General features: G+C 43.6%; 1 protein-coding gene across 2 annotated transcripts in view; it reads left to right on the top strand.

Moving 5' to 3' along the window:
- The window catches only part of HS6ST2 (heparan sulfate 6-O-sulfotransferase 2), a 404,806-nt gene that overhangs the window by 336,129 nt on the left and 41,667 nt on the right, over window positions 1-27,010 (top strand). Inside the window, exon 4 of one of the 2 annotated variants that reach the window (XM_070784763.1) lies at window positions 22,380-22,466. The exons of the other annotated variant lie outside the window; for it this stretch is intronic. Within the exon in view, the coding sequence (XP_070640864.1) occupies window positions 22,380-22,466 (87 nt within the window). The remainder of the gene's footprint in view (window positions 1-22,379; window positions 22,467-27,010) is intronic. 2 annotated transcript variants of the gene reach the window in all.

Here is a 27,010-nt window from a genome sequence, read left to right as displayed (position 1 = left end):
GTGACGCAGCAGCAGCAGCAGCAGCAGCAGGAATTTAAATATCTTCCTAGACCTCATCACTAAGGATGAGAGAAGATTGATGCTGGCTTAGGACAGAGTCTCAGGAGATAAATGAAGCGGCTGAGGATTGGCCCTGGAAGATTAGGAAGGCACATTTTACACTTTGGGGCACTCAACCCATGATTCATTTCTCATGTGGTTTAAAGACATATTTTGCACTGATGAACTGTTTTTTACTCCTTTCCCGATTGGGAACCAGTCTGTTGTTCCATGTCCAGTTCTAACTGTTGCTTCCTGACCTGCATACAGATTTCTCAGGAGACAGGTCAGGTGGTCTAGTATTCCCATCTCTTTAAGAATTTTCCTGTTTGTTGTGATCTATACAGTCAAAAGCTTTGGTGTAGTCAAGGAAGCAAGAAGTCAATGAAGCAATGAAGAAGAACTAAAGAGCCTCTTGATGAAAGTGAAAGAGGAGAGTGAAAAAGCTGGCTGAAAACTCAACATTCAAAAAATGAAGATCATGGCATCTGGTCCCATCACTTCATGGCAAATAGATGAGGAAACAATGGAAACAGTGACAGACTTTATTTTCTTGGGCTCCAAAATCACTGCAGATGGTGACTGCAGCCATGAAATTAAAAGATGCTTGTTCCTTGAAAGGAAAGCTGTGATCAACCTAGACAGCATATTAAAAAGCAGAGACATTACTTTGCCAACAAAGATACATCTAGTCAAAGCTATGGTTTTTCCATTAGTCATGTATGGGTGTGAGAGTTGGACTATAAAAAAGCTGAGCACTGAAGAATTGATGCTTTTGAACTGTGGTGTTGAAGAAGACTCTTGAGAGTCCCTTGGATTGCAAGAAGATCCCACCAGTCTATCCTAAAGGAAATCAGTCCTGGATATTCATTGGAAGGACTGATGGTGAAGCTGAAGCTCCAATACTTTGGCCACCTGATTCGAAGAACTGACTCACTAGAAAAGACCCTGATGCTGGAAAAGATTGAAGGCAGGAGGAGAAGGGGATGACAGAGGATGAGATGGTTGGATGGCATCACTGACTCGATGGATGTGAGTTTGAGTAAGCTCTGGGAGTTGGTGATGGACAGGGAGGCCTGGCATGCTGTAGTCCATGGGGTCGCAAAGAGTCAGACACAACTGAGTGACTGAACTGAACTGTTTTTTAAGCCCACACTGTTAAGGCAGTTTTCTGCTTTCTCCCTCTTTTCCAAGCACCTGTATTAGTGCAGCTTAAATCTAAGAAAAGGATGGATTCTGTGCCTAGTTAAGATTTATTCTCCCAGCTAAGAGGGTCAGTAGCCTTTTAGCTTCACATTTCCATCACTGCCTCTTTGAACCAGATTATTTTGACTACTGTACTTTCTAATTTTCCCATTAGTTTCTTATGTTTCTAATCGATAGTTTCATATAATTGTGATCTTACATTTCCAATTACATTTTGTTTTGGAGATCTTGCCATTTTCATGGGTTTCTATAACTCTCTTGCTTTTGGCTCTTGCGAAGTCTAAGAGAAGGGGTCCCCGCCCCCAACTCTGCCCCATCCTGGCTTTTATACTCTGCTAAAGTCATCCAAAGCAGTTGAAATTTGTATTTCAGAAGGCTTCTCTGAAATCAAAACAAAGCTTTCCACTGATGGGTCTAGTTATTCAACTGAAGATTTGTATGAAGATTCTCGGAAATGTCGACTTATCGGTGTCTTCTGTCTGGCCAGGTTACAAGCAATTTCGTTGTGGTCTCTTGTATGATCACCAGTTTACATTCCAAATGTTGCACCTGAATATTCTCAATACTGTTGTTTAGTTGGTAACCTTGATTGATTTCCAGTAGGCCCTTCCTTATCCCAAAGGGGTGTCGCTTATGATGAAATTCATTCAGAGAAGTATTGATCCCTCAGCCATCACTCTTCATTGATTCTCCCCCTCCCCCAACAGAAGAGTGCCCTTCACGGGCTCAGAATGCTCATATTGCCTCTAGATATGATTGTTTATTCAGCAAGGGCCTTCATTAAGCCAAGCAACACTATGAGGTAATGAGGCTTGCTTTAACAGACATAGCAGAAATAGCCATCCAGACGAGCCCTGGCTCCCTGGCTCTCCTCATCATCCAGCTTCTCCCAGGAGAAAGTAGTACTTTGGAGTGTTCATCCAAACCCCTCCTCCCCTCCCCTACTGCTGAGATCCCCAAGGGACCTGTCCTTGACTTCTATTTCAGAAGACCCACAAGGAGACCAGACACGTGGATTGAGGGCATCCAGGCAGCAAGGCAAAGAAACCCATGATTGGTAGAGAAGGGAAAAGCATGAATACAGTGGGCGCAGAAGAGGACTTCTATTGGTGTATAAAGGATCACAAAGCCAGACTACTGTGAACTAATTATTCCTTCAGTGCTCTTAAATGTACCATGACCAAGCTGCAAAGGGCAAGGAAGAGGGCTCATTTGAGTGTCCTAGAATTTAACATTACAACTCAGTAATCTCTTTGAGAGTCAAGAGCACATAATATTTTTGTAACACTCGAGCTTTGCCTGTAGCAGGTGGTAAGTGCATTATGGTTGAAATAATAGTAGATGAGAGCTGTGAACTTGTGCAGTAAGGCCTTGACTGCTATAACGAGTATACAAACAGAATCATCACTCATGTATTAATTATAAAATAATTTTATCAGCTGACATTTCCTATTTATCACCATCATTATTCTGTGAAGTCAGGTAGTGAAGGTGTACCAATCAATTGAGGGACTGGTGTGATGGCTTAGAACAAAGACCCGGATTCTCCAACTGTCCACATAGTGCTCTTCGCAACAGTCTGGGTGAAATCAGGAGCTAGCATCCTTTGTGGTCGCTATTTACAAAAGTCTAATTAATACCTCTCCCTTCCTAATGAGACACCTCTCTTGACTCCAGAGACAAGTAGAGCCAAGCAAGTGACATCAGAATGCCAGAGTGAATTATTGGGCTTGTGTCAACCCAGGCAAGGATGAAAAATCACCCCAGTGAACTTAATCCAGGAGCAATCAAAGGGCCTGTTTTAATTAGTGAGAGTTGTAATTTACATTCTCATTCGGTATCCTGAAACTCTGTATTAGTCTTCAAACTCCTGTGCTTCCCTGGTGTTGTTTGACACTGGTTAAGATAGTTAATGTGCTTTTAAATAATGTTATGTTTAATGGACCTTTGAAGGCACTGACATATGAATCTATTTCCTTATGCATCAGCAGAAGTATTTCCATTAGAGAAGTCAGTGAAACATAACATGTTGGGAGGAGCTAAAAGGTGAGGGGCGAATTTTAGCTTGGTACCTGGGTCTTTCATCCTTACCTACTAAGAATACTCTCAAAGAATTATCTAAGACTACTGGTATTAGGATTTATTTCTAATCAAAAGGAGAATGAAGCCAAAGCACTACCATGAATAAAAGGACAGAACAGATTTATTTTTTAACAAACATAGCTGAATTAATAGATGAAAAAGGGTGCAGATTTCTTCAACAAAATCAAGCTTTCCATGTAGCTGCATTGGTTACTACATTGTAGCATGTTCTCTTGACTCTGCTTTCTGAAGGAGACATCTTTGTCCTTTTAGCGTGCATTAGGTTATGTTATGTTCAGTCGCTAAGTCTTGTCTGACTCTTTGCGATCCCATGGACTGCCAGGCTTCCCTGTCCTTTGCTATTTCCTGGGGTTTACTCAAACTCATATCCATTGAGTCAGTGATGCCATCCAACCATCTATTGGTTGGATAGATGGACAGGGTAAGGAAATATTTATCCTTTGTCCCCTGTCCCCTCTGTTGTCCCCTTCTCTTCCTGCCTTCAATCTTTCCCAGCATCAGGGTCTTTCCCAGTGAGTCGGCTCTTTGCATCAGGTGGCCAAAGTATTGGAGCCTCAGCTTCAGGATCAGTCCTTCCAATGAATATTCAGGATTGGTTTCCTTTAGGATTGACTAGTCTGATCTCCTTGCAGTCCAAGGGACTCTCAAGAGTCTTCTCCAGCACCACAGTTCAAACATATTGATTTTTCAGCACTCAGCCTTCTTTATGGTCCAACTCTCACATCCATACATGACTACTGGAAAAAGCATAGCTTTGACTAGACGGATCAGTAAAATGTCATCAGAAGGTAATTCAGTTCAGTTCAGTTCAGTCGCTCAGTCGTGTCCGACTCTTTGCGACCCTATGAATCGCAGCATGCCAGGCCTCCCTGTCCATCACCAACTCCCGGGAGTTCAATCAGACTCACGTCCATCGAGTCAGTGATGCCATGCAGCCATCTCATCCTCTGTCGTCCCCTTCTCCTCCTGCCCCCAATCCCTCCCAGCATCAGAGTATTTTCCAATGAGTCAACTCTTCACATGAGGTGGCCAAAGTACTGGAGTTTCAGCTTGAGCATCATTCCTTCCAAAGAAATCCCAGGGCTGATCTCCTTCAGAATGGACTGGTTGGATCTCCTTGCAGTTCAAGGGACTCTCAAGAGTCTTCTCCAACACCACAGTTCAAAAGCATCAATTCTTCGGTGCTCAGCCTTCTTCACAGTCCAAATCTCACATCCATACATGACCACTGGAAAAACCATAGCCTTGACTAGACGGACGTTTGTTGGCAAAGTAATGTGTCTGCTTTTCAATATGCTATCTAGGTTGGTCATAACTTTCCTTCCAAGGAGTAAGCGTCTTTTAATTTCATGGCTGCAGTCACCATCTGCAGTGATTTTGGAGCCCAAAAAATTAAAGTCTGACACTGTTTCCACTGTTTCCCCATCTATTTCCCATTAAGTGATGGGACCAGATGCCATGATCTTCATTTTCTGAATGTTGAGCTTTAAGCCAACTGTTTCACTCTCCACTTTCACCTTCATCAAGAGGCTTTTTAGTTCCTCTTCACTTTCTGCCATAAGGGTGGTGTCATCTGCATATCTGAGGTTATTGATATTTCTCCCAGCAATCTTGATTCCAGCTTGTGCTTCTTCCAGCCCAGCGTTTCTCATGATGTACTCTGCATATAAGTTAAATAAGCAGGGTGACAATATACAGCCTTGACATACTCCTTTTCCTATTTGGAACCAGTCTGTTGTTCCATGTCCAGTTCTAACTGTTGCTTCCTGACCTGCATACAGATTTCTCAAGAGGCAGATCAGGTGGTCTGGTATTCCCATCTCTTTCAGAATTTTCCACAGTTTATTGTGATCCACACAGTCAAAGGCTTTGGCATAGTCAATAAAGCAGAAATAGATGTTTTTCTGGAACTCTCTTGCTTTTTCCATGATCCAGCAGATGTTGGCAATTTGGTCTCTGGTTCCTCTGCCTTTTCTAAAACCAGCTTGAACAACTGGAAGTTCACAGTTCACGTATTGCTGAAGCCTGGCTTGGAGAATTTTGAGCATTACTTTACTAGCGTGTGAGATGAGTAATTATGATGTACTAATTGGTTGATCAAACTTGGTTCTTTGGTTGGGGCCCAAAGTGAAGTGTGGCCCCATTTCTCACATATTTCATAATTGTCTGTGAAGATAGTTCCAGAGAAGAGCCTCTAGAAACATTGTGAATGCCGGCAGTATCCTTGGAATCTGTATACAGCCTCTCCACATGATACCTTTAAGAGGATCAGCATGCATTGGATATAATATAGGCCTCGGTGGTCCTGCTAAAGATCAGTTTCAAGACTTTGTCACACTGCCTACACTGACTCCTCATTTGCCAAGTAACTCTGAGCCTGGTTCTCTTTCCAACAATCTAGATGGAACTAGCATCTTTCATGAGTGTAAATTTACCAAAATCTAATTAATACCTCTTACTTGCTAATGAGTTACTTCTTTTGACTTCATAGACAAGCAGGGCCAAATATGTGATGTCAGAATTCCCTAAGTGAATTACTGAGCTTGTGAAAACCTGGGCCGGAATGAAAAATCACCTCAGTATATTTAATCCAGGAACAATTAAAAGGCAAGAGAATTAATTAATGTGGGTTTTAATTTGTTAAGGTCTGGAAAGAGGGAGCCTTTTTGTTTGCCCTGGTGCCTTTTTGTGTCTTCTTTGATTAAATGGGAGTATGCCTTTGGGGAAAGATATCTGTTCCGTACTCTGTTCCTTGGTAAGCTATGAGCAAGAAAGAAAAAAGTGGTTTCTGAACCTGCAAAGTGCATCAGATCATTAGATTTGCAGTTCAGGTGATGAGCCAGTGCCCTGCCCTGAGGAATTGATAAGAGGCATAGGATGAGAATTGCCGATAGAAAGGGGAGGTCAGGATGAAAGAGAATGGGTGATCGAGTTTGACAGGAGAGCAATGCCTTAGGCATCCTGAACAAAGAGAGAAGCCCAAGGCAAACTGGAAGAAGGGCTTCTCTGCAGATTTCGGCTGTCTCCCTGGCTCCGAAAAGGATGTCGACAGCAGATACAGCAGCTGAGGTCGGGGCAGGATCCAGGCAGTTGAGCTGTACCAGGGAAGCATCGGAGAAGGCAATGGCACCCCACTCCAGTACTCTTGCCTGGAAAATCCCATGGACGGAGGAGCCTGGTGGGCTGCAATCCAAGGGGTCATTGAGAGTCGGACACAACCAAGTGACTTCCTACTTTCACTTTCCACTTTCATGCATTGGAGAAGGAAATGGCAACCCACTCCAGTGTTCTTGCCTGGAGAATCCCAGGGACCGGGGAGCCTGGTGGGCTGCCGTCTATGGGGTCGCACAAAGTCGGCCATGACTGAAGCAACTTAGCAGCAGCAGCAGCAGCAGGGAAGCATAGCCATGACACAGATGACTCAATGGGATCTATCTTTTCTGCAGTCCAGTAAGCAAGTGGTTTGGGTAACCACGGGTCTAGGGTCCACGTTCAAATGCTTGCCTCTCCGTTTTCCTCCCTCTCCCCCAGTATCTGGTTAGGTCAACAGGAAGGTAAGCCAATGGCAGCCACCCACAGGCAGCTAAGCTAATGGTGTGGCTGCCAGTGGCTTACCTTCTAACATGATCTCCTCAGCTGCTAAACATGAATTTTAGTCTGGAAATTATATTCTTCTCAACTTGACTTTTTAAAAGGTCTACATAAGACACTGTCCTCTAGAAACACTTCTGTATTTCCAAAGAAATTTGTGCTTCTTAGACTCAACACCAGGAGTAAGTTTGACTCCCCTGACAAAATGTTGCCCTTCCTTTTTATCACAAGTTGAGAATGCTGTTATTCAACTTGTTTCCCTTATGACCTTGGTTGCTAGGAAACTCAGAGCTCCTGAAACTCAATTTCAAAAATCATCCTGTCCAAGATTTTGAGAATGAGTCTGTCTCCCTTTTTAAAATATTTTTCTTGATCTTGTTTTTTTCCCAGGGTCATATTATAGGTGTACCTTAGGAGAAGCTAGTTTTAATTTAGAATAGTGGTTGGTTATAAACGACAAAAAAAACTTTGTTGTGGCCTAGCCTGCGATGGTCTAACACCAACCTGCATTCTCCCTGGCCCATGCTGCTAACTCTGACCTTGGGCTTCTTGCAATAAACTGTGTTTCTGTTAGTCACAGCCCTTATTTCCACCCTAGCTTTGATGCTTTTCTCCTATATAAATCTTTCATCGTAATTCTAGATGCCTACAAATATCAGAAAAAGTGGCAAGGGTACATAGAGCAGTGTTCACCTCCCTGTTTTTTTCTTATCTCTGGAGCCAGTTGTATAAAACTGCCAAGAATGAAATTTCCACTTAAACCAGAACCTTTCAGCATGGACATCGCTGCCCTGTGGCAATTACTGATACGAGGATTGCTGTTGTTGGTGCTCTCCTTGACTTTCAGTTTGTGGCCATCAATTGACAGAATTGAAAATTGACTCCGGTCTATCTGCTCATTTATTGAAAGGGACAGTCTGTTCCAGAAAAGATGTTGTCCAGGAAAACAGACTCTATACCATGCCCAGAAACCAAAATTGGATGGGTCAGGGCCCAGGCCTGCAAGCTATTGAGTCCCTGGAGTTCATGGTCTCACATGGGCCATGGATAATCTTGCTCTGGAACCATAGGCAGCTGGACAATGTGCGTTGACAAGGTCTGGCTCAGTTTTGACATCCTGGCAAGCCAGCGGTAAAGGCTATGTCCCCTTAATCTAAACAGCAGTCCTAGCCAGGCCTATAAGAAATGAGTAGAACAAGAGCTCCTGAGGGAGATTTCAAAGAAAGAAAGAACAGCAAAACTTTTTGAGAGTAAGAGGGTCACTTGGCTTCTGGGGTTTCATCTCCCTCTTGAGTTTCTTTCACTTTCATGCTGAACGACCCTCCCATAAGCCTCAGACAAGCTGAGAATATCAAAGGTAACATTAATAAATCACACTGAGAAAAATAAAAGGAAAACACAATTAGCATAGAGCAGACAAGGTCACAAAATCCATAATTCTAAGAGTCCCAGGAGAAGCATGGAACGGCTTTAGAAAATACATTTATTTTGCCCCAAACCACAAAGGATCGTTCGTATCCCTTTTATGCATCTATCTGGGTGCCTCTCTTCCCCACTGTGGGTTTCCCTCAGAGAAATACCATCTTGTTTCCCTTTAAGTGTCAACTCTGTTTTCCCTCTTTGGAATCTACTATGCTACTTTCAGGGTCCCCCTAACCCTTCGAGATGCAGTCTGAAGGATTGGTCTATTTCCCAAGAGCATGGTGATTAACTGACATTCTTGAACTCCAAGGAAGGTTCTGGCCCTTCAGAGCATATCTGGAGTCACTCTTTACAACCCATTGCTGGGGTGTTCTGACCCATCTATTCCCCATTGACGGATCTGGAAGTGGCTTAATACGGCTTAACATTCTTGGCATCCCTTCATAGGCAGCATCAATAACAGAGTGAAGGCAGTCAATTTCTCACAAGGTTGAGGGAAGTAAGGAAGAGGGCAGGATCTTCCCATAGTAGGGAAGATCTCCCAATCGCCCTTGTTCCTGGCAAGTATGGAGAACATTTTTCACAAGGACTTTGTTCTTTGCTTCATTCATTTATTTATTTTTTATTGAATATACTTGCTTTACAGCGTTGTTACTTTCTGCTGTACAGCAAAGTAAATCAGCTATACATATACATATATCCCCTTTTTTTTGGATTTCCTTTGGTCACCACCGGGCTTTTCTGGTGGCTCACATGGTAAAGAATCCTCCTGCAATATGGGAGACCTGGGTTCAGTCCCTGGGTTGGGAAGATCCCCTGGAGGAGGGCATGGCAACCCACTCCAGTATTCTTGCCTGGAGAATCCCCACGGACAGAGGAGCCTGGCAGGCTACAGTCCATAGTGTCGAAAAGAGTCAGATACAACTAAGCGACAAAGCACAGCACAGCACAGTAGGTCACCACAGAACTCTGAGTAGAGTCTCATGTGGTATACAGTAGGTTCTCATTAGTTATCTATTTTATACATAGTACTGTATGTATGTCAATCCCAATCTCCCAATTCATCCCACCCCACCTTCTGCCCCCCCTTGGAATCCTTACATTTGTCTATACATCTGTGTCTCTATTTCTGCTTTGCAAATAAGTTCATCTGTATCAGTTTTCTAGATTCCACATATATGCATTAATATACGATATTTTTCTCTTTCTGACTTCACTCTGTATGACAGGCTTTAGGTCCATCCACATCAATACAAATGACCCAATTTCATTCTCTTTTATGACTGAGTAATATTCTGTTGTATCCATTCCTCCATTAATGGGCATTTAGGTTGCTTCCATGTCCAGGCTACTATAAATATTGCTGTTATGAACATTGGGTTAGACTTTCCAGTAATAAGCTTCATTTGTGCCTTTCATGTTTTTATCACTGTCGTTTTCTACCTCTCCATGTCTCTGTTTTCCCTAAGCCAAGAAGTGCTCCCAGACAGTGAGATCTTCCACTGTGATTTCAGTGTTTGCTGTGGAGAAATATATGGACACCCAGTTTGTATAGGTTTAAAGAATTTGTTAATAGTAAATTGACTGTTTAGTTGCTGTCTTGAACTAGAGGGCCATTATTTCAAAGCACAGAACCTATGTTACAAAGAGGTGACAGAGATGCTATCAGGATTCCCAGGAAGCCCAGGCCTTCCCAAGTGTAAAACATGTGGGTCTTGCCATATGGTCGACCTGAATTCTGATTATTCCAGAGTCAAGATTTCCTTTTAAAGCCAAGGGGGGAGCACTAAGGCTCATTTCTGATTTTGTACATAATAGACGAAACAAACAACAGGAACAATAATGAAAAGCAGACTAGTACTCTTTGGGAGATTGTAACTATATTTGTATAAACTTTCATACAGTTGCTTCATCTGGGTTAGGCACTAAAACAGTTTCTGTTTTTATTGACCTTTGTTTCGATAAGTGAGGACAGACTGAAAAAATATGTCTAAAGCTGAAAATTATGGATTTGTTTGGCACAAGATGCTTCCTTCAGCATACTTCGCATCATCTTTTCCAGGAATTGATGAGAACAGTTTGCATGCGATCAAGAAGGCTTCTCCTCTATCAAATACTCTTGGCATTATAAAGGACAGCATAACCAATGCAATACCACAACTAATTAGAAAAGTGCGCTAGGAGAAAGCAACATGGAGCAGGTGGAAACCCAAAAGGCAAGACTGTCTTACCATCAGCAAATGCGTCTCTTATGACTGCAACATCCATGCTTCCAGATGCAGTTTCTCCTTTGGTTTGCATGAGCCTGCTTTCTCCATTCTGGATTGTTCTTCTTAATCTTCTTCCCAGGCTCTTCTTTTCTCATTCTACATACTCTCCCTGTATAACCAATTCTACTTTAAGATTTTCAAATACCACCAGTATGCTGAAGACTCCAAAACCTCTGGAGACCATGCTCCAGCTGAGGTATATGTAACTAAGCTTTGCAACCACAGATCCAGCTGTCAGTTTGTGTCCCACAGGCACATAAATCTCAGCATGACCCCAAATCGAACCTCTCATCTCCTTCCACATACTCTCCCCACTCTCAGAGATTTCCTCCCCATCCTGCTTCTTGTACTACTTATTTTGGCAAATAGAGCCACAGTTCATTCATGTTTACCTCCTCTTGGGTCCCAAGCCTTCCTGCCTTGTTCTGTGTTCTGTAGGGGCGCGGCCCAGTGTTGCAGGTGCCAGCAAATTTTCTCATTAACTCAATGTCCCTCCTTGGATATCTCCCTTGGATCCATCCATTCTCCTCTCTGAACCTTACTTTCTTCTCTCTGAGGACCCTTCTAGCTCCATATTTCTGAGTCTTTCCCTTGCCTGGAGTGGGGTATGTTCAATAAAGAGCCTTCATCTTAATCTTTGGCTTAGCTAAGTGTTCTGTGTCAGACTAGACTGTTATTAAACACTCATATTCGTGGAAAGAAGTATATTATTATAAATTATACAAGACCTAGCATTTAACAGTGATTAATGAGTGACGGAGAACAAGATTTGTTTCCATGAATTTTTAGTGTTTTAATCTTCCATGAACATACACAGTAGAATAATGCTCAGATTTCCAAATTGGAACACAATAGAAAGAAGCTGATTGTTGGATTTCACTCAGAAAAGCAAGTTAGAAGTTGCCTATATGCATCACAGAACAGATGACATCGGTAAAAGAGCCCCTACTTAGAAACAGCATGCGTTCACACAGATATGTGATCCCTGAATGGGTGATGCTTGAGCAGTTTGAAAATGGAAATACTTTTGAGTCTTAAACTGTCCTTCTCAATATAAATGAAGAGAAATGTGTGAAAACCTTTGGTTTACAGATACAGTGCTATAAAGAGACATTCTAGAGCAGAGTTGAGAGAACTTTTCTTTCCTAACTAGTCCAGAAAGCACTTTCGACACCTTGTGGACATGGCCCTCCCACTTTATGTCTAAGGAGCCAGCTGCAATTTCACATGTTGAATACAATCAGCGCCTGTGTGTGCTGTGCGCCAAGTTACTTCAGTCGTGTCTGACTCTTGGCTCCTCTGTCCATGGGATTCGCCGGGCAAGAATACTGGAGTGGGTTGCCACGCCCTCCTCCCAGGGATCTTCCCAACCTGTGTCTCTTAAATCTTCTGCATTGACAGGTGGGTTCTTTACCACTCGCACCACTTTGAAATCTTGAATACAATCACCCCTTTAGAAAGCTCTTAAGATGTGGAGTTCAGCCACAAAAGTATATTTGAATGCTCTTGGCTTTGAATTCCAACACATAGCTAGAGAATTGGTACCCTGAATCCCCAGTGTTAAGATCAGAGGCCTTGGTTAGGCAGGAGCAACCCCGCCTCCGTCACCCAACCTGTCCAAGATCCTCTAGCTATTACAGAGACAGAAGGCAACCCCACATCTGCCTGATTCAGCACCCATGCTCTTCCCACAACTTCAGAGTTGCCTTCAATTCATTTGGCAATGCCATTCTCCAAAGTGCTGATTCCTGCTGGTTTGAGTCTGCTTAAGTTCGTATCTGTGGGCACTGGAGCCGAGAAATGGCACTGCAATAGTCTTACCGTGTTTGTAAGCCTACAGTGCAGTCTGATATAGTCATTTGAACAAAAAATGAAAGGCACATGAGTCTGTTACCAAACCTCTAACTTCATATGGGTTAGTCTGTTCTATTCAACAAACATATGTCAGAAGCCACGTTTATCAGGATGCTTAGCAGTCAGCAGGTATTGAAAACCTTCTGTATGACGGGTATCTCAAGAAATTAACTTTATGAACATATAGGAACACAATTTACTCAATTTACTCCATTGTCCTCAAACAGTTTAATATATAACATGCAGGCAGAGTGAGCATTCTTGAAAATACCGTAAGAACAGAGTTAGTAGAAAGTCAAAACAAAGTAATTGTTCACCAAGGAAAAGGAAATGAATAAATGATCAGTTCCTGCCTGCCCCAATGGCCACAGCCTTGGTTCACGTCATTCTGAAGTATAAAGTCAGAATCACACTTCTGAAGAAATGAATGGACTTCTCTTTTTTCTCTGTGTGCTAATTCCTGCCACGGTAATTGGCCTCTTTAGGTTTCCTAAAAGTTCACTGAGACCTTTCTGGCCTCCTCTTAGGGACTCCCTAATGTATAATGCTCACCAGCTAGACTCCAGTTGTGAATTTTTAATTATGCCAGATCATTTTCAGTACATAAAACTTCAAGCTCAATTAATGCTGTCAGATCCAATTTTTCTCTCACCTGCTCTGAGCTCCACTCTGTGGCGTTTGCAGTAATTGCCACTTCCTCAGGAAAGACGAGCTTCTCCAGGGCTGGATGTCGGCAGCCCTTTGTGGCTGCCTCTTTGCTGACTCAGGAGCAGCACAGCGGGGTGGCAGAGACGTTTCATCCAGAAGAGTCTAATCATGTTGCCTGGAAAACAGAGCCAATGCATCTGGCAGATTGTAACCCCTCGGTGGCTGCTGAGTGTGGCTTTCTCATGTGTCTTGTGAGGCAGTGGTTCTGCCTGCCTGATCTTAGCCAAAAGGCCAAGAAGCCATGAGGTACTGGTTCTCAAAATGTGCTCCATAGGCTGGCTATGTCAGCATCACCTGGGAACTTCCTCAACATGCTGAATCAGAGACTGGGGGTCCAACCCAGCCATTTGGGTTTTACAAGTTCTCCAGGTAATGCTGACATCTAAGTCTCGGAGCCACCGTTGGAAGGTTCAGTTCAGTTCAGTTCAGTCACTCAGTTGTGTCTGACTCTGCGACCCCATGAATCACAGCACGCCAGGCCTCCCTGTCCATCACCAACTCCCGGAGTTCACCCAGACTCATGTCCATCAAGTCGGTGATGCCATGCAGCCATCTCATCACCTGTCGTCCCCTTCTCCTCCTGCCCCCAATTCCTCCCAGCATCAGGGTCTTTTCCAATGAGTCAACTCTTCACATGAGGTGGCCAAAGTATTGGAGTTTCAGCTTAAGCATCAGTCCTTCCAATGAACACCCAGGACTGATCTCCTTTAGGATGGACTGGTTGGATCTCCTTGCAGTCCAAGGGGCTCTCAAGAGTCTTCTCCAACACCACAGTTCAAAAGCATCAGTTATTCGGCACTCAGCTTTCTTCACAGTCCAACTCTCGCATCCATACATGAGCACTGGAAAAACCATAGCCTTGACTAGACGGACCTTTGTTGGCAAAGTAATGTCTCTGTTGGAAGGTAGGTTAACACAAATCAAAACTCGTCATTTGTGTATTAGTGATTCAACTTTACTTTTGCCTTCCCTGGTTCTCCTAAGCATAGGTGGCTACTGTCTGGTTTATTTCCCTGGTATTGGGTTGGCCAAAAATTTCATTTGGGTTTTTCCATAAGATGTACAGAAAATCCCAAACAAACTTTTTGGCCAACTCAATATTTTTTTCACACTTGCTTTGTCCCATCTGGTATATGGTATTGTTTTTTTTTTTTCAATAATAGAACTATTTTATTAAACATATGAACGTACTGATTTTGTACAACACACATTTCTTTCTCTCCTCTGCCCCAGGAAGCCAGCGCTCTAGAACCCCATGTTTATAAAAACACACTTTGGCAGCTACTATGACAAGGTGAAAAAGGTGCAATTCTGAAAGTGACAACACACAACCAAAGTGGGGAACAGAAAAGGCAGAGCGGAGTGGGCCCAGGGCTGCTCATCTTCTCTCAAGAGGAAACAATTTAAGAATAGAAACTCTTGAGCATTATTTAAGCAGTACTGCCCAACTCTCTTGGTAGCATCTCTGTTTCAATTCCATTTATCTTGATGTTGTAACTAACTAATCTGTTACTTCTTTAAGAAATTCTGCCCTGGTTTATATCCTTTTCAGTGACCCATATCCCTTTGAGCTTCAAAAACACAGAAGTCGCTCAGTCGTGTCTGACTCTTTGCGACCCCATGGATGGTAGCCCACCAGGCTCCTCGGTCCATGGGATTTTCCAGGCATGAATACTGGAGTTGTGGTATTGTTTTGTAACAATTAATACACTAACCTCCTGCACTGGCCTTTGGGCTGCCTGAGGGCAGGAACTTATCCCACTCATCAATATATCCCCAAGGCCCAGCACGATGAAGGGCACACAGAAAACACACAGTAAATGTTTTTGAGCAAATACATTATTTAAAGATTTATAGTTTGCAAAACTATGCTGTGGCCTTAAGAAGTAGGACTTGCAGATGAGGAGACTGGGACTCAGAGAAGGCCGGTGATTCAGTGGGTAGGCTGCAGACCAAGAGCTCCAGGCCAAGGCTTGCCTCGATGTGGGAAAGGTCATGGCCACAGTTCTTTAAAGATTACCCTCCAGAACTCAGCTCAACTCAGGAGGTCTGTTGTACTTAAGCTCTGCAAGGGCAAAGCTCTTGACTTGCTCCCAGGCAGGCTGTCCCCACCCCCAACTGGGGTGACATCACTGGCTGTGTCCTCTTTGTACCATTAAGGATGCTCAGAAAGGGTGACTAAGGGTGCCAGTTAGTGGGGCACAGTGCAAAGGCTGAGCACAGGAAAAGGGAAGGGAATCACAGTGAAAAATAGGAGAGGATTTTAGCTCAATCGATGGGAGGTATAGTCCCTGCCATGTGGTGAGGCCTTGCAAGAGGGAAGCAAAGAGGAAGATATGTGAGCTGCAAGTGAAGCCAAGTTTACAGCTGCGTTTTGCTTCTCTGCCAGGCTGCCCTCCTTATACCAAGGTGACAGCAGCCTGGGAGGTACTTTGTCAGGTGTTGTTGTTATGAGAATGGATTGACAGTGATGCCACCCACCTCTCCCCTTGTGACCTTTAAGCAGTCTGGCTGGGCTAAGAGGATAGGGACAAGCAGCCTATAGGGGCAGGATGAAGAAAATCAGTGGCCTGCAGAAGGCTCAAGGGCTGCAGTCTCTCATTAACTTTAGCATTGAACTCTATATAACTAAGTGAACTGACACAGTTCACTTATATCTCCTGGCATATAAGACTTTGTAACCCACTTGTAAATCATCACAAACTGGGGTGGAAGAAAGCAGATTGTGGTCCAGGCTGTCCCTCATCCCAAATATCCACTCATTGTATTGCTGTCCCATCACCACCTTGACTCTCATGTGGGAGACATGACTGCACATCTGACCCTGTCTTTATTCTTGAGTTGCAGTGCCATCGCTCTAATTGCCTGCTAGACACTGTCCCTCAACACCCCAACTCAATAGGCTCCCGACCAAATCCATCATCTTCCTCTCTGGCCCAGATGCCCCTCCCAACTAATCTGTCTCTTTCACTGGCACCTCTGTCTTCCCAGGCATTCAGCTTCCAACTTTCTCATCAGCTTTCTTGAAGACTTTATTCTCATTCTCCAGATGAGTCACTTCTCAAGTTCAGTCATTTCCTTTTGCTATGCTGTGCAGGGTTTCCTTCTTTTCATCCCCATAATGATCATTCTGGTCCAAGGTCCCATCATATTTCAGGTCTCAATCACCCTAAACCATCCAGTACCAGAACTATGATTCTTTTTTTTTTTTTTTGCTTCTCAATCCCCTATCTGATGGAATAGCCCAGGACTAGATGTGAATTCAGTCGTGGTAGGACACAGTTCCAGTGGTCTCTCTGACAGTCTGTAGCCAATGTCCAAGCCCTTGGTAAAGACTTAGGTGAATAGCCAGCTGAGACGAAGAGACAATATAATTTAGGAAGTGACTAATGTTCTTTCTTGATCCCAGTGAGGCATTCAGGGATGCAACCGCTTTCCCTGGGCAGAAACAGCAGGTGTCAAGAGGTGAAGAGAGCAAAACAACAACAATAATCTATAAGCTTCTTGCTCCTGTCCCCAATGCCCCTGTGGTGAGTTGTGAGAGTGAGAAGTTCATGGAGGGGGAGAGGGCAAGATAATGCGAGTGTCCCGGGTGCCTTTGCAAGAGCTCTGCAATTGCAAAGTAAAGTAATTGTGAACTTCTGTGTGAATGGTTTGCCTGATCAGCTGAATGCCCTCCGCTTTAGAGATGACGATCCTAAGACACAAGGAAGTCATATGCCTTCCTGGCAGCCAGGATTAGAATGCAAGATTTCTGAGTAAGTGCTTTGAACACCTAAGGTTGCCTCTGAGAGATCACCCCCACACCGGGCTTCACAGCAATAAAGATGAGCTTTTCTCTTGTCTCAAGACCCTCAGTCATTGCCCATAGTTAAGCAAAGGGAACCTAGGGGAGGAAGCTAAAGGAAAGCACAGCTTAGAGAACTGAACTTTTTTTGCTTGATGATTAACAGAAATCATAGATCATGAGAAGAGGATGCTTTAAAGAGGTATGGACTCCCCTCTAGACACTTCAGGTAGAAGAAAATGAAAAGTTCAGAGCCAAGAAAGAAAAGCACTCAGGACATAACCTAGAAAGACAAAAAAATGAAATGAAGAAGCCTCATCAGCTCTAATTAAAGGAAATCAATATTTGAAGAGGCGTCTTGCTTAGTAGCAGGACAAGGGCAAAAATACTTCAGCAATGTGAGCCTCTTAGAAAATAGAAAAGCAGGCTTTCATGGGGAAGCAATCATGATTTAAAGGGCTGCAAATGACAACCACGTGGTGGGGTGATAGGCTGTAGAGAGGACTCAAGCACCTTTTGGAAAGAATACTAGATGAGAGCTTCTATCCTTGGTAGAGTCTGTATTTTTTAAGCACATCTCTTTTTCCTGGGAGTTCTAAGGAGCTGAGGGTCATTTCTAGGGAGCAAAGACTAGCTACCATTTCCGAAGAGAGACCTGAAGTAACCCCTGAAGTACAGCTTGGGTTTCATTTCTGTTACCACTTATAAGAACACACACTGGAAAAACACTGAAAGCCATACAAATGCAACAGAGTTTTTTGCTTGAGCATCCTTTCTAAGCTTACCTGTCTTTGTGATTCGCGTGATGATCAACCATCAGTAACTGGAATCCAGTTTTCCCAGATCATTCTTCTTTAGGGATAGAACATATGGGATTGGTATGTCACCACTTCCTTCTCTCACACTGGTGCCAGACATCAATAATCAATCACAGAACTCTTTCACTGAGCCAAAATGCAGCCTTTTCATTTATTTGTTTAACAAATGTTTTTAAAGCGTCCTCTTAAGAGCTAGTTGCAGAGACAGAAAAACAGTAAAAAATAAAAAACACTGTAGGTCTACAGGTACCACATGCTAAGTGCCAAATAAAAGATAGTAGACAATGAGTATTATAGCCCAACTCTCCTTCTGAAATAGTATTTCGATTTCCTAGGACCCTGAAATTTCATTTTTAAAATTTCAGTGTTGTTGTACTTAGAGCAACACAACTATTTCTCATAGATCTGAGATGAATTAATTTCAAAAACAGCTTACAAATTACTACAAGAAATGCAGAAGTTGCTGTATGCCACCCACCAAGAAAGTGAGTCAAGTACGTTTGAACTGCTAGGTTCTTCGCCCTCAAATACCTCTCTGACCTACAAAAAAATCCAGATTGGAGTGGATCTGATTGCCATTTTGGGTGAAGAACACTGGATGCCATTTCAGCATCAAATTATTCAATCAGAAACACTTTGAAAATGCTGAAGAGTTGGGTTAGTCATAGTTTTCCCACCTGAATACAATGTGCATAATATTGCAGGATTTTTCCCACTTTTCTGGTGGTGGAGGCATTTGTGCAGCCTGTGGAAAATGATTTACTTGATACTTCATGGACAGCCAACCAAGCAGAGAGAGTGCTGGCATTCATTACATTTTCCTATCAGGGGCTCACCTGGAATTGTGTTCATACGTCTTTGAGGAGGCTGGATTGGGAGGGAGAGAGGAAAGAATCTTACCCTCTGAAGAAGACAGCTTTCTCCTGAGGAGTGGGAGAAGCCTGGATCCATGCCCTCTGGGATTTCGGGCCATAGCTTTTAAGATCCAAAGAAGAGATGAAAGTCAAAAGGTCTGACAAGTGGTCTGCTGCTGCTGCTGCTGCTGCTGCTGCTAAGTCGCTTCAGTCGTGTTCGACTCTGTGCGACCCTGTAGACAGCAGCCCACCAGGCTCCCCCATCCTTGGGATTCTCCAGGCAAGAACACTGGAGTGGGTTGCCATTTCCTTCTTCAGACAAGTGGTCTAGAGACAGACAAAATAATGATGGCTGGGGTGCTCTTGTTCCAGAAGTATAAATTGGAAACTGGCTGTAATCTCAGGCAGCCCTCTAGAACCTCATATACCCCCAAATTATCACCCATATAGCCTAGAAGCAGGCAGGACTTATTCCTGTAAGCCCTTGGGATTACCAGATGTTTCCTTCCATGGTCAGTATCCTTGGTAGCATCTTCATCTTTGGGTTGTCCACCCATGTTTTTCCAGATCTCTGAGGCTCTCAGTTTGCAGTTGCAGAATTTTGTCTTTCTCTTTCTTGGATCACTTCTGGAAAACTCAGGGTCTTTCTTTCTCAAAGTTTCAAAATCATAGCATCTTGTCCAGACTTACCTACCTAGCTTGGAACTTTGAGGAAGAACGATGGCTCTTTCCCCTCAATGTTCAGCCAGCCTTTCTATACAACAGTCCTTAGTATTGATACATCTACAAAATTAAACTCCAAGGATCCAAGCCTACCACTGTTCTGCTCGTCCCTCCCCCAATTTCAGGTTCATTTTGCCACTGTTGGGCTTCCCTGGTGGCTCAGCTAGTAAAGAATCCTCCTGCAATGCAGGAGACCTGGGTTCGATCCCTGGGTCAGGAAGGTCCCCTGAAGAAGGGAATGGCTACCCACTCCAGTATTCTTGCCTGGAGAACCCCATGGACAGAGGAGCCTGGTGGGGGCAGCCCATGGGGTCACAGTCATACACCACTGAGTGACTTTTCCTTTCCCTTTCCCTCTTGCCCCTGTCAGTGGATCTCTGCTGCTGGCATGAAACAAATATTTTGAATTTTTGATTACTTTCATCCTTAGTCTTGGTGCCTTGCCTCCCATCTGCAATTTTTCTGAGAAAGTATTTGTGTTTATTCCCCCTCCAATCTACACTTGCAGGATTTGGCAGTAGGTCAGAGGAGTCCTTATTTCCATCACTTAAAGGACAATTGCTCCAGGACCACCACCCCCACCTCCAGAGCAGCAGTTAACAATAATAAGGCAGCTGACAGCTTTTCCTGATGTCCTGTGATGCCCTGCATTGACCTTAAACATGGTCACTTGTCATAATTTTAAAGGAGCCTTGGCTCCTAACGCACAGGTTTGGGAATTTGTTGTTGTCGTTCAGTTGCTAAGTTCTGTCCGACTCTTTGCGACCACTTGGACTGCAGCACGCCAGGCCTCCATGTCCCTCACTATCTCCCGAAGTTTGCTCAAGTTCATGTCCATTGAAGCAGTGATGCTATCCAACCATCTCATCCTCTGCTGCCTTCTTCTTTTGCCTTCAATCTTTACCAGCATTCTAGTATTCTTGCTGCGAGAACCCCGTGAACAGTATGAAAGGCAAAAAGATTTGGGACTACAGCAGTGGGGATGGGTGTCTTTTACTCAAAAGAACAAGAATGCATGAACTTAGTGACTTGGGGGAACAGGGTGTTAAATGACCACCTCCTCTGAGCCTAGCAGCCTGCAAGATCAAAAGGGTCTTTGTTTTCAAAGGTTTTTAGCAAAGTTTCCCACTGCCTTCTGTTTGAGTGAGAGGCTGGGAGGAGGAAGACTCAGTGGCCAATGAGCAGAGTGTGGAATTGAGACCTGCTTGAATTTTGCAACACACAGCATATTCATCCCTCACATGACACATCAGCAGCCTTCTGGAAGAGACAGGTTAGAATTCTTCTGAGTTCCAATCTTTTGTCCAGTTGTTTGGTGTTATCACTTCGTTTCTGAGCGAGGTTCTGAATGCCAATGGTAGCTGGTATGGGACAGTTAAGAAGTTCTTTGGCAGGAAGTCAGCATGGATAAGCAGGAGCAGCACTGCATGAGTTCTTCAGCACTGCCTCAGTGGACTTCTGACACCTCCTCTGAGACAGACTATGTGGCCACTGTCCGGAGCCACTCACTCCAGCAGAAGGATCAGAGCTCACCTCGGTGACTCCCACTTCGAAGAACTGCTTTGAGGCCCTCCTGGACACAATCCTACCTGCTGGAACTTTAGCTATCTGTTTTATTAGCCCTGTGCCCACACACACCTGGATCATCTTGGCAGTTACTGGGAGTATTAGTTGCTAAGTCGTGTCTGACTTGTTGTGATCCTATGGACTGTAGCCTGCCAGGATCCTCTATGTATGGGATTCTCCAGGCAAGAATATTGGAGTGGTAGCCATGCCCTCCTCCAACAGCTCTTCTGGATCCAGGGATTGAACCCAGGTCTCCTGCATGGCAGGCAGTTTCTATCACCAGGAACCCATGGTTATCTCTTGTTCCAACCACATGCATGGAGTCACTTAAAGCTGATGGATGTGAGGCAGAATACCTTTTGTGACCCCCCAACCCAACCTCACCCCACATTTAAATACAGCTCTTTGTAGAGACCTATTTCTGATATACTTAAAAGATTCATAAATATCTGGAAAGTTCTTTGACATTCTCTCAAACAATATTCTGTGCCCTTGGAAGGCTCTATTCTACTCACTGAAAGCCAAGCTATGCATTTTTCTTTTTTACCTTCACTTTTCATAAAAGGTTATGCTGACGTAGATCTTACTAACAAAAAAAAAATCTTTCTGATGAAATCAGGATAAATAATTCCACACATCATCAAGTGGGGAAAAGGGCTTTGAATTGGTTTCCATGGAAATCTGAAGATGAAGTAAAGTAATAATTTCAAGGCAGAGTAGCTGAATTGAAGATAATGGTAAAAATAGTTTGATAAAGAAAATAGAATAAAGTAATCAAGAAGCCTCCAATCAATTATTCCTCTTTGTTTACCTTCCAGTGATTAATTTGTCTGCGTTTATTAACCCGATGAGATTAAGCAGACCTTCCTAGTGATTTATTTCGTAATTGTTTCCAAGGTTTGACATAAGCTGTGGAGTTATTGAAGGTGGAGATTTAAATTCAATTACTCATGAAGCAGGTGGTGCCTCTCCTGAAAGAATATCTGGATTCACGGCCTTCCTATGCTAACATTATGAGTGAGAATTATTAATTCATCTGATAGTATCTCCCAAAGACTTTTAGAAGTCATTTGGCATCCACATACTTCACAAGTCAGCAGCTTCAGAACTGAACTTGAAGTAACAGAGAACCCAGAGACAAATAAAGGATTTTATGGTAAAGACTTTTTTTTTTTTTTTTTTTGGCCAGAGCCTCCCTGGGGCCCTGGGCTGTGGTGCTATCATGAATGGCATCCACTTGAAGGGCAGCTCTGGATAAGATCATGCTTTATTTTGACAGATGAGAGAGACAGAGAGAGAGACACACACACACAGATTGAGAGATCAAGAGAGGCACCTTGAAAGTCTTGAAATGAAATGAGTGAAATGAAATGACTAATTCATTTTTGTCTCTGTGGTCATGGTTGTATATCTTTTTCTATTCTTTCTGTGGGTATAGTAAGGATAAACAGGGTTCTCCAAACACTACTCCAGGCGCCAACTCGCCATCATCCGCAAAGGCCCGGAACACATCTAAGAATGGGAAGTAAGTGAAAAGCGCCCCCATGCATCTGACATAGCTGTCACAAAGCCATGTGCTGTCCTCACTTTGTCATTCATTCATATTCATTCAGAGATTTGCGGAATGCCTTCTGTGGGCTTCGCTTTGGGTTAGTCACTGGGGAATTTAAATGAGTGAGGCAGGTGTCAGGAATATTGGGTGCACGAAGGACTAAAGAAGGGAGAGGAGAGAGATGGGAGCATCAGGAGGTGACTTTGGAAAGAGAGCTTTTAGGGCCAATGGTTACGAAGGCCAAGGACTTAGAGCAATGCAAGATTTGAACTATACTTCTCAAAAACTAAAGAAAGGAGAAGCAGCAGCACTCATCAATCATTTTATGATTTGTAAAATCCATGAAAATCTGTCTGATTCATACGCTAAGATTTGGGGTGGATTTAGAAGAATCTGGAAAGCCATTCCATAACTGGCCTGGTTTAAGTGCGTGTACATGGTAACCATATCACTGATGTACATGATATGTGTATTCTTTTCCTGTGGACTGACCTGTACTGTGACCTAGCTGAAACTGTCTTTTTAATATTGCCAAAAACTTTGATTGGCTGAATATTTGGGATGTTATATTTGCTCTTTTCATTGATTCCATGAAACAATGTTGGCTGACCTCTCTTTGGCTTTAGCAGAGCATAGCAATCAGAGAGAGTGTGATCTCTTGCAGATAAGGTATCGCCAAGTAGGTGCTCCCTTTTCAAAGTGGCTGAAGCCCTTTGGTGAATGACGGGTCCTCTTCTTGTAAGCCCTCTGTCTCAGCGCTGTCGGGCATTGTGACAGGCAGAAATACAGCCCCGAAGGAGCACCCAGCCCGCATCCAGGAGAAGATGAAAGATGCCTTCGTCATGCTAAAAGCTCTAATCTAGCAATAAGCTATGTCACTACAAGAGCACAGCTTTGCTACGAAAGGTGAATTTGTAATGGTCACATATCTTATGTATTCAGCATTGGGCCATAAATGCTGCAGTTTGAATATGATCTTATTTTCAATTCCCAAAGTGAAAGATCTATTGGCTGCCTTTTTCCCCCTCTTTTTCTTCTGAATACCATTTCAGGTTTGCATATAAAGTTGAATGTGTGCTATCCTGGAGAATATCAAAAGCAGTGGTGAAGACATAAGACGGCCTCTCAGAGCAGTTAGAACTCGTTTCAGTTATTTATCAGTTATTATTTATTCAGTTATTATCGACCACCACAATCAAAATGCTGTATAAATTATGAAGGAAGGGAATTGATGCACACACTCTCTAGCAGCTGACTGTTTCCAAATTAGTCCCAATTCATCGTCAGCATGCGCCCGCAGTTAACAGAGATGGCATTGGAGAATCACTTTGAACTCCACGCTTGCAGAAACGGCAGGCCCTGTCTGGGTATCTTATACACACCTGTCCTGCTGACAACTGCAGGGCACGGTCTCCATTTATTAGACCCTGAGGTATAATTAGGGATACTTGTGATTGCTGTTGTGCTTTGAAAGGAGCCTTGTTTTGTGTCTTTTGGCTTTGTGGGAACCCAGACTCTTACCTTGTGAGTGAAGAGTCTCAGTGAGCCACAAAAAAGCAGTTGGTAGAATTGGAGTTCAGATGACATAGGGAACACGTACGTAATACCATTCCCGAGTTGTTAACATAGGAGGCCAGCATAAATACATTCTTAAGTAGATAAACACGATCTTATAGCCCACTTGCTGGATCTGGACAGCTCCCAGGCTTCTGCCATGGTGAGGGCCTCCCTTCCCGCACATTATGAGCTAGGTCTGTCATGTATGTGTCCCCCAGATTGTGCTTGTTCTTGTCAATTCTTCATTCTTTGGAGGGGGGTTATTGATGAATAAAAAGTTCACCAATAGACAGTATTCTCTTCAAGGATATGTTTCAGGTTCTCTTTATCTTATCTCCCATCACTTGGCAGGAAGTTTTATTTTTACAACTCTTTCTCTATACATTTTCTCCTTCTCAGAAAATTTTTGTCAACAGCAGCAGTACTGACCTTCCATGAATATGGTGAGACTATCTGGGGTGGTGGGGGAGACATTTTCCCATACTTTCTAGAACAGAACAGTGTCTGTCAATGTTTAGGAACACATGTTATTATTGGTAAGAGAGAATGGTTATTTCCTGGATTTGGGGGAGTGTGGTGGGGAAGGAGGGAGCTAGGTGGGTTTCTGCCCCACCCCCGGGGTTTTCCCCATGGTGCCTTTTCACAATAGTCAGCATCTGGGGTGGGTGTTGTTCTGCTGGCTTTTCTCATGTTATTTGACGTAATAACAGGGAGACATGGAGTAGTTTTTAAGAGTTCCTCTGTGTTATTTTGAGGCCAGATACAGTCTGGGAGATAGAAGGTGTGTTCTCTGAAAAGTAATTGGCCTCCTCTCTTTTGAAGACAAGTTAAGCTGCCTCAAATATACCTCATGACCCCAAATAATAATGACCAGTATGTGCTGAGTGAGTGATATGGGCCAACCTCTGCCCCCCAGCACTTGATACATTTTGTCTCATTAATTCTCACCTACCAAAAGCTCATGAAGTAGGCAGTATTATTATTTCCATTTGATATATGAGGAAATGGAGGCTTGGAGAGGATATTGTATGCTTGTATGGGGTCTTCCAATGAACAATTTTGGCATAACCCTTCCTTAGCACCAATAATAGTAATAATCATCACTAAAATCTATCAAACTTTGACACTGTGCCCTTGTGCTAGACCCTGGGCCACAGAGACAAATATAAGATAACAATAGGTCCCCTCAAGGAACTCACAGTGTTCGTAGAGGACAGAGGATGGCAACGTGGTATTCACAGAGAGGCAGTCACAGAGGCTCCATTGGTGGATCCAACAGAGTCACCCCAACCAATGCCGAGGTGCAGGTGGAGAAGACATCATGTGGGGATATCAGTGAAGGCTTCTGAGAAGTGACCCTTGAATCCTTTAATTGTCTCCACTTATCTCCCATGTGGCAAGGCGAGGTCAGAAGAGGAAAATGCAAATTAATCACTAAGATGGACAGAATCCTCTCATGTTGATGAAAACAAGTGAGAGTTGTGGATGAGGTAAAAAAGCTAAAACTGAACGACCAATTGTGCCTTTTTTCCCAACCTCAATTCATTTGGGGCCGACCGACATGCAGTATAGCAGGCTTAGTAGGTTAAGAAACCTACAGCTTAAAAGTTGTGTCATTCTGCTTGCTCAATTTTATTGCCTGCATCTGAAGCTGGGTAGCCAGCCCTCTGTTTCAGGGAGGAACAGATGGAATGGGATATGTCTGAGCAGCAGAGCCAGACTACCCTGGCAATGACTTTCAGGGAGGTACATACAGTTTATTCTATGCTAACAGTGAGCCAAAATAACAGAACAGGAAAATAAAAAGCAGTTGCAGAGCCATACCATGGAGATCAGGAAGCATAGGTTTGGCAGAGGTTGATCAGAGACCAAACAGACCAGGCTGCCATATTTAATTTAGTTCCCTGTGCTAATGTGAGTCCGTTATTCTGTCTGATGCATCAGGCCACAGAGAATCCCTTTGCTGATCCATTGGGTTATTCCCAACAAGCACTTAAACCATCAAGGCTGCTGCTGCTGCTGCTGCTGCTGCTGCTAAGTCGCTGCAGTCGTGTCCGACTCTGTGCGACCCCATAGATGGCAGCCCACCAGGCTCCCCCGTCCCTGGGATTCTCCAGGCAAGAACACTGGAGTGGGTTGCCATTTCCTTCTCCAATGCATGAAAGTGAAAAGTGAAAGTGAAGTTGCTCAGTCGTGCCCGACTCTTAGCGACTCCATGGACTGCAGCCTACCAGGCTCCTCTGTCCTTGGGATTTTCCAGGCAAGAGTACTGGAGTGGGGTGCCATTGCCTTCTCCAAACCATCAAGGCTGAGCATGCATGAAACCACAGGAGCTGTTACAGATTTTCTGTTTGTATCAGAACATGTTGACATGTCACATGAAAACAACTCTTTTGTTTACCAGATAAGGACTCAAGAAGGGTCAGTCACTTTCCGGGAGTCACGCATCTAATCGGCAGATGTCAGCCTAGAATCCTGGTATTCTAATACTTGTCCTGTGCTCTTTCTACTTAAGCGTATGCTGCAGTTCTCCCAGATAGCAAGACACTTCGGTTAATCACACCCTCAAGGCTTGGAGCCTGGTCTCAGGATGTCGAGCTGAGTGCTATGCCCTTCATACACCACCATACCCAAGTTTGTGGATTCTGTCAGCCTCCATGAAAATGGAGACCTTGGGGAGAAATTGAAGTCATTTCATTAAAAGAAAACAGTGGCAGTAGTGATGACAAAAGGAAATAGCATGCACTTTTCAAATACTTCACTATTTCTCCAAAGTACCATATTCTAGTTGTGTTTGGACAGTTACCCTTTCTCAACATTACTGTTGAGCTATCTTGAGCCTTTAACACACCCCTTCATTAAGAAAGCAATTAAGAGAACTTGTAGATTACTATAGCTGTTTTTCCTCAAGTCAGTCAACCAAGGCTGAGGATGTGTGTGTGTGTGTGTAATATTCAGAG

Source organism: Bos indicus, chromosome X (assembly GCF_029378745.1).
Source record: "Bos indicus isolate NIAB-ARS_2022 breed Sahiwal x Tharparkar chromosome X, NIAB-ARS_B.indTharparkar_mat_pri_1.0, whole genome shotgun sequence".
Taxonomy (NCBI): Eukaryota; Metazoa; Chordata; class Mammalia; order Artiodactyla; family Bovidae; genus Bos; species Bos indicus.
The sequence above is the reverse complement of the archived record's forward strand: the minus strand, read 5'-3'. Positions and strand labels throughout refer to the sequence as shown.